The sequence below is a fragment of the Pseudophryne corroboree genome, chromosome 7, assembly GCF_028390025.1.
Source record: "Pseudophryne corroboree isolate aPseCor3 chromosome 7, aPseCor3.hap2, whole genome shotgun sequence".
NCBI lineage: Eukaryota > Metazoa > Chordata > Amphibia > Anura > Myobatrachidae > Pseudophryne > Pseudophryne corroboree.
In genome coordinates this window covers 322494029-322501482 of record NC_086450.1, presented here as the reverse complement: position 1 = coordinate 322501482, position 7454 = coordinate 322494029, and the positions used below count along the sequence as shown (strand labels likewise).

Below are 7454 nucleotides of genomic sequence, written 5' to 3'. Positions count from 1 at the left end.
AGACACTGCACTTCTATTATAAAATAACCTGATCATGGTTTATAGTAACAAAAAAACAAAAACGATATTACATGATGATAGATCGTTTATGGCTATCTAATCCCCCCTTGGTGGAAATATCGTAATAATCGATATTTCTTAATGTGATTCACTTTTCTGGTAGCGTCCCTAGACGCTTCCCTTCTCCTCCTGCCAGAGTCGGACGCCATCACGTCACGTGACCACCCTCCTTGGCTTGACTGCTTGCTTGGAGTGAGCACCAGGGAGCAGCAGCAGCAGCAGCACACACATAGCTGTCTGTCTGTCAGCCGCAGCCGGCGCATGCTCAGAGGGCTGCCAATAGCTGTGCGGACCGGGCGGAAGGGGAAAGATGGTATCAGCTGATGCTGAGTAAAATGGCGGCACCCTCGGGAGGTGCAAGAGAATTGGAACAAGGTAATTGTTCTTGATAACTAGCAGAGGAGATGCTGTTTTTTTTTTACTAATAGTTACAGACTAGCAACGTAGCAGTGTGAGTGCAATTGGTTTATTTCTTCTTGCCAGCTGTATCTCGGCAATGAGCGCTGCCTGCTGTCCCCTGTGAACATAGTGGTGACTTCACTATCCACTACACTTCCCAGATCTTTTTCTCTTCCCCCCACCCAGTACACCTTCCAGATCTCTGCCTGCAGCCACCGCTAAAATCTCTGCCAGCTGCCACCACCCAGTCCACCTCCCAGATATCTGCCTGCTCCCCACCACCCAGTCCACCTCTCAGATCTCTTCCTGCTTCCCACCACCCAGTCCCCCTCACAGATCTCTGCCTGCTTCCCACCACCCAGTCCCCCTCCCAGATCTCTGCCTGCTCCCCACCACCCAGTCCACCTCCCAGATCTCTGCCTGCTCCCCACCACCCAGTCCCCCTCCCAGATCTCTGCCTGCTCCCCACCACCCAGTACACCTCCCAGATCTCTTCCTGCTCCCCACCACCCAGTACACCTCCCAGATCTCTGCCTGCTCCCCACCACCCAGTACACCTCCCAGATCTCTTCCTGCTCCCCACCACCCAGTACACCTCCCAGATCTCTTCCTGCTCCCCACCACCCAGTACACCTCCCAGATCTCTGCCTGCTCCCCACCACCCAGTACACCTCCCAGATCTCTGCCTGCTTCCCATCACCCTGTACACCTCCCAGATATCTGCCTGCTCCCCACCACCCAGTATACCTCCCAGATACCTGCTTGCTTCCCACCACCCAGTACACCTCCCAAATCTTTGCCTGCTCCCCACCACCCACTGTACCCTCCAGATCTCTGCCTGCACCACCCACCCACTACACCTCCCAGATCTGTTTCTGGCTGCTCTCCACCACTCAGTACACCACCAAGATCTGACTGCTCCCTATTACACCTTCCAGATCTCTACCTGCTCCCCACCACCCAGTGCACCTCCCAGATCTCTCGCTGCTCCCTACTACACTTCCCAGATCTAATTGCTTCCCACCACACACTACACCAGGCATGTCCAAACTGCGGCCCTCCAGCTGTTGAGAAACTAAACATCCCAGCATGCCGTGACACAGCTTTAGCATTCTCTGACAGCAAAACTGTTTCAGGGCATGCTGGGATATGTAGTTTCACAACAGCTGGAGGGCCACAGTTTGGACATGCCTGCAGTACACCTTCCCGGTATCTGCCTACTCCCCCCATCCATTACACATTCCAGTACTCTGTTTGCTCCCCACCTCCCAGATATGTCTGCTCCTCATTACCCACACCTACCAGATCTGACTGGTAAGCCTATATTTATTTATTTATTTATATATATATATATATATATATATATATATATGTATAGTTAGCTTGACAGATGTTCTTGGATGTGTGCTGTTGGAGCAGCTGCAACCTGTTTCTTTCTGTAGTGTCTAGATTATTATTACAGCCCAACAAATAGTGCTGGGCTTTGTCACACATCATGCAGATAAACAAATTACTAACATAGAATACAGTTTTGTTTCCCAATCACAACAGAGCATGACTAGCTGCCCTATAAAAATAAATAAACCTAGTAAAAGGTTAAAACAGTAGTTATTAAGTACATATAAAGTACATATATTCTAAAAAAATATTTAACCCAATGCCCTGTTTATGTGGCACTGATTAGTACTGCCAGGTATCCGTCACATTAGCTGCGATTACTTTTTTTTTCTTAGTAGAAATGGTTAGACAGGGCGCATATAATACCAAAATCAAAAATGACAAGCTGCTGAGGGAAGTAGCCTGCATGTAGAAATGGACAACAAATGCAATCTCTTCAGGGTTTTTCAAAAATGATAAATGCTTTTATTTATAAGGCACCATAAGAGTTCTGCAGCGCTGTACATAGTGGATGAGCATAGCAAGTGCAAGGGTTTCCAGACAGATGTGTTATATGCCAGAACACATCTTAATAGAGGTTTGGTATGAAATGCCTCGTCAGGATGCCCGTGGTCACATGACCGACACCAGCATCCTGACATTGAAGATCCCTACGTCAGAGGGGCTAAGTGATCCATGCACTGAAGGACAGGAGAACAAATGTAAGCATAAACTGCACCATGCTTTTGCTTAGCAATTTGGCACTTTCATGGTAGTGTTGGTTACCCCAAAATCAAGAGAAAAAACAGCATGATTTTAGGAACCAGCCCTGGGCTTTGCCAGCCTGGCATGATACAACCTTGCATGAATGTCGAGGCAAGCTGGCACTTGGAGAACACCAGGGCTAGCTGGAACCTGTAGTCTTCCAAGGAAAATTGTAAATAAAGACAGGAAATGTGTTTTAGAAACATAAATTAATAAATAAACACACACACACACAGACAGACAGTAACGTTCAGGCTTCTTTAACGAAATACTTATTTCCATTGAGTCCCAAAGTAGTCCAGTGGGATTAGGTAAAATGCAACTGCACTGCTTGCAGTGCCTGAGATAATGAATCTGATATGGGAATACGTAAAGTAAGAGAGCAAGTAGTTGTGGGGTAGATGTAATGTACTATATCTGCACATATCGTATGGGTATAACTTCCTGCTTCGGCCAGGAAGAGGTAGCAGCAAGGGGATGGTATCGTTACTCAGGTGCTTCGGATGCAGGCAATAAGAATACCGAGAGCGGCATCCCAGTGCTCAGGATGGATCCTGACACCTATTTGGTAAGTCAACTACCCCTAACCTTCCTAACTCTCCTTTCCCGCAGCCTATTCCCCCCCCCTCCCCACAACCTAACCATCCCTGGTGATGCCTAAACCTAACCCTCCCCACGCAGCCTAATCCTCACCCCCCCCCCCCCCCCCCCCTGTGCAGCACGTAGCCGGCAACTGCCACAGCCAGGGACAGAGCTGTACCTGCTGTGGTTTATGGGCAGCAACAACTGCAGCTGTCAAAATTGATAGATGCAGTTTTTGGAATGGTCATACATTGCCCTCGCGCATCTGCGTGCTATCTTGTAGATAGCAGCACTGATATAGACATAGGCGCATAGTGTCCCTGTTATACAGCACTCATCTCCTCCTTCATACAGAAGCGGTATCAGTGCACAAAACAGCACTGATACCGGTTCTCCCCCATAATGCCTCTTCTTACGTCTACCCTTGTGTACCTCGGCAAACCGTGAATTGCAATGTAAAGGCTACAAATGCCAGGGTAAATACTGGCTCCTATTACATGTAGTCCACAAATAATGGTCAGCTTTATTTTTGCACTGCAATTTAGTTTTGAGTTTAGATACACTCTCCCAAATCTAAATCTCTCTGCACCACCTGCAGTGCAACATGGTTTTGTCCAAGAGCACAGTTGCTCTTCCTTACTTTATTCCCAAATCAGAATGCAGTCCATTGCCCAGTCAGCTATAATTCCATATGCTTAACATTATTCCTATACTTAACATGAGAGGTTCTCACGGTCTGCTCTCAGGTATACTATATTAACCTATAGTCTCAACTAGTTAAAAGACGGACACAGTGGCCGGGTTATGGGGGGGGGGGGGTCGCTACTTACACAGGAGCTGCTGGGTTTTTGGAACTCCTGCTGCTGGGAGTCAGGGCTCTGTCATACTGAGCAGGTGTGTGTATGTGTGGAGATGAGGAGCAGTGTTAGCCTTTTATATATAGGTGCTGTATATCTGTAATGGGCAAGCTATAATGATGCTGCACTGTATGCACCGGTACTGGCTTGTGTAAGCTCACTAGTCCCCGCACAGCTCCCAGACAGTCTTGAGGTAGAGGAGGTCAGTAGCCACCAGCAGCTGGCCGGAGGGGTCTGGGCATTGCCTGTGCGGGGTGTGGGAGAGGTAAACACAGTACCATGCCCCCCTCCTGCTGGCACGACAGTTGATATTAAGCAGCTGAGCCAGTTATCTGCTTCCTCCTTACCTGCATCATCTGCAGCCCCAGCACCAACCCCTCCTCCTCCCATGGAAGAGGGGGGTGGCTCTGATTATAAGGGGCACTATATGGAGGGGCATGGGGGTGCAGTGTGTATATAAGGGCCGTATATGGTGGGGGGTGCAGAAAAATCTGCATCTCTCTCTCTCTCTCTCTCTCTCTCTCTCTCTCTCTCTCTCCCCACTGTGCCTATCTGCCCCTGCCACACCACTCTCTCCCCAGTCCCCATCTGCCCCAACCCTTCCGCTCTCTCTGTCTCCCCAAGTCCCTTTCTGCCCCTACTCCACACTCCACCCCACCCTATCCCCACTCTCTCTCCCCAGCCCCTTTTCTCCGTATGCAGCAAGTGTAAAACAGTCAGGTCCGTAAGCAGGTTCGGAGGCTGTAACATATCCCTTTACCAAATTTACACTGCATTATGTATAATGCTGAAAAGTTAGGCTACATAAAAGTACAGCTAGAGTTATAGCCAACACTGAACAATAATCAAAAATTGTCATACACTACTCAGAATGATATATAATATAGTTGTTTGATATCAGATGTCAGAAACTGCTGGAAACATCAGGTAGTGCAGATATTATAGGTTATAAGGCGGTCATTTACTAATCAATGTATCCATCTAATGCCACTTTCAGACATGTGACCCAGGAATTTGATGGGTATCCAAATTGGCAAACTCCCCAGTTCTCAGCTTTGTGGCCCTGGCCAGGAGCAGGGTCGTAGATCTGGGACTTAGCCCCGGGATGTTTTATATAAACAGAAATCCTGGCATTCACATGCAAACACTCGGGATATAGCTGCATGTGTTAAAGGGGTATAATTTAATATGCCTTCAATTTAGCATTTTACATTTGAGAATATTTTTGAAATATACTTAAATAAGTCTGAATATAAACCACACCTAAATCAGCTCATGTTTTCTGGTTTTCTTTAATCATGAACAGGCAGAGGTTAAAGTGAGCCGTAAAAGGGCGGAACTGCGTTCCGTCAGTTCCCTTCGGCTCACCTAACCCAGAATGTGAGCCGCATGGGAGTGCAGGCCGTCCGCTGAGGTTGTGTTTCCAGCGGGCGCTGGCACCTTCCCCTCAGTGGCAGCCGGAGCTGTGTCTGTGTGTGTGGTTTTTTTTTGGGGGGGGGAGGTTTTGTGTGTGAAGAGGTGCTACTTTGGGGCAGCTGTACTGGGGGCATAACTACAGTGGGCAGCTCTACATAATTTAAATTGGGGATACTATTGGGTGATCCCGCCCCTCCTTTGCACCGCGTGCCTACAGCGCGCACAATCCCTTTAGAGCTGGGTGGGGGGGGGGGGGTGAGTTCCACCACAACTCCAGGACCACTTGGATAAGTGAGTAATAATCCTACCTGTTTTCACAGACAAAAATCTCAGTATATGAGCTGCTGTGGAGAGGGGGGCTTGCGAGGACTGAAGGTTAAGGTGTGTACACACATTGCGATTTTTCTTACGATTTTGACTATATAGTCAAAATCGTAAGAAAATATAGTGCATATCGCACTATATAGTCCTTGCGATGCCGATGCACAGTCCCGTGGGATCAGCATCGCAAGGAAAAATAGACTGTACAGGCAGCCCGACATTGACTATATCAGTAGGGCCGGGCTCTGGCCACATTGCATAATCAATGTCGGGCTGTACAGCACATCGCACCGTGTGTACACGCCATAAGAAACACTGACCTAAATCTGGATTAAATATCACATATTTATAAATTGACGAAATTGGAAGTACATTTCTTAATTTAAAAGCAAAATAATACAATGAAAAATAGTTGCTGACTTACTAGATCACTTATTTCAAATATATTTTCTGCATTCTGAGATATCCATTAGTCATTGGGAATGTAACCCCTATTCAGCTGCTTACTGTACGTTTTATTGCAGATTTTGGGTCATAGAATTTGACGGAAGATAAGAACCACTTGGCCCATCTAGTCTGCCCCTTTTGCCAGCATTTACCGGGGATTATGAAGGCACGCAAAGCATAATCCACAATTAGTGCCCCTTAGACCCACAAAAAGTACATAGAAAATACAAAGATTTCTGGCTTGTTACCCGTTTTTTGCACCCGTGGCACTATTGTGCCTAATTGGATACCCCCATAAACACAATTAACTTAATGTAATAGTTCTTTCTGAATTTCTGAATAAGAAACTTTTGGCCTAGGGGTGCTGTGAAAAAAATTCTGATACTCTGGGGCGCCGTGATTCAAAAAAGTTTGGGAACCACTGGTCTATATGGAAGATTAAGCTGCTTCGATAGCACATTTAACTGATGTTATAACTACATTATTTTAACCTATGACTAAAATGTCTGCTGTTTTGCAGGGTTAATTATGCCTGGAGGATTTCAAGTGTCTCCCTGAAGACTGGCTTATTTTTTTGACTCTGGGACTTTTTATGCAGAGAGACATGGAGGAGGATGTAAAGTTAGAAAGCGTCAATACTAAGAACAACTCGGGAGCTAAATTAGACCGGAACATATCTGTCAGCGAGTTCTCCTGCAATTGCTGTTATGACATCTTGGTGAACCCCACCACATTGAACTGTGGTCACAGCTTCTGCAGGCACTGTCTGGCGCTCTGGTGGGTGTCCTCAAAGAAGACAGAGTGTCCTGAGTGTCGTGACAAGTGGGAGGGATTTCCTAAAGTGAATATACTTCTTAGGTGAGGAATGTTGCTGGTTAAAGTCTTTTTTGTTTGCTGAACAGAGGACACCTCCTGTAAGATTAAAGTAAAATGTTAGAGGTGCATCTGTTATGCACTATTTATTTCCATTTTCCATATGTAAAAGCAGTGGGGAAAGCCAGTGATCCCCGAATGTAACCAACAACTGTAAAGTGCATATCAACTAAACACAATGGTAGTAGGTGTGTGGCCTAGCATGCATGATAAATCGGACATTGCATTGCTGTAGGGGGTGGTGTAATATCACAGGTGTTGCTGCTCATGTGTGGAGTCGGCACATAAGGCTTGAGCCACACATAGCGATTCAGGACCCGCTTGGCAGAAAGGAGCCTGCACATGGTCTCCTATGCA

General features: G+C 46.8%; 1 protein-coding gene across 3 annotated transcripts in view; it reads left to right on the top strand.

Annotated features, from left to right (window-relative positions):
• Positions 1–258: 258 nt before the first annotated feature.
• BFAR (bifunctional apoptosis regulator) overlaps positions 259–7454 on the top strand; it is a 60715-nt gene continuing 53519 nt past the window's right edge. The window contains exons 1-2 of one of the 3 annotated variants that reach the window (XM_063934312.1): positions 259–435; positions 6745–7082. In XM_063934312.1, coding sequence (XP_063790382.1) covers positions 6817–7082 — 266 coding nt within the window. In that variant the 5' untranslated portion in view covers positions 259–435; positions 6745–6816. Of the gene's footprint in view, positions 436–490; positions 512–6744; positions 7083–7454 lie in introns of those variants that run through there. The other 2 variants (XM_063934314.1, XM_063934313.1) reach the window with 2 other exon arrangements.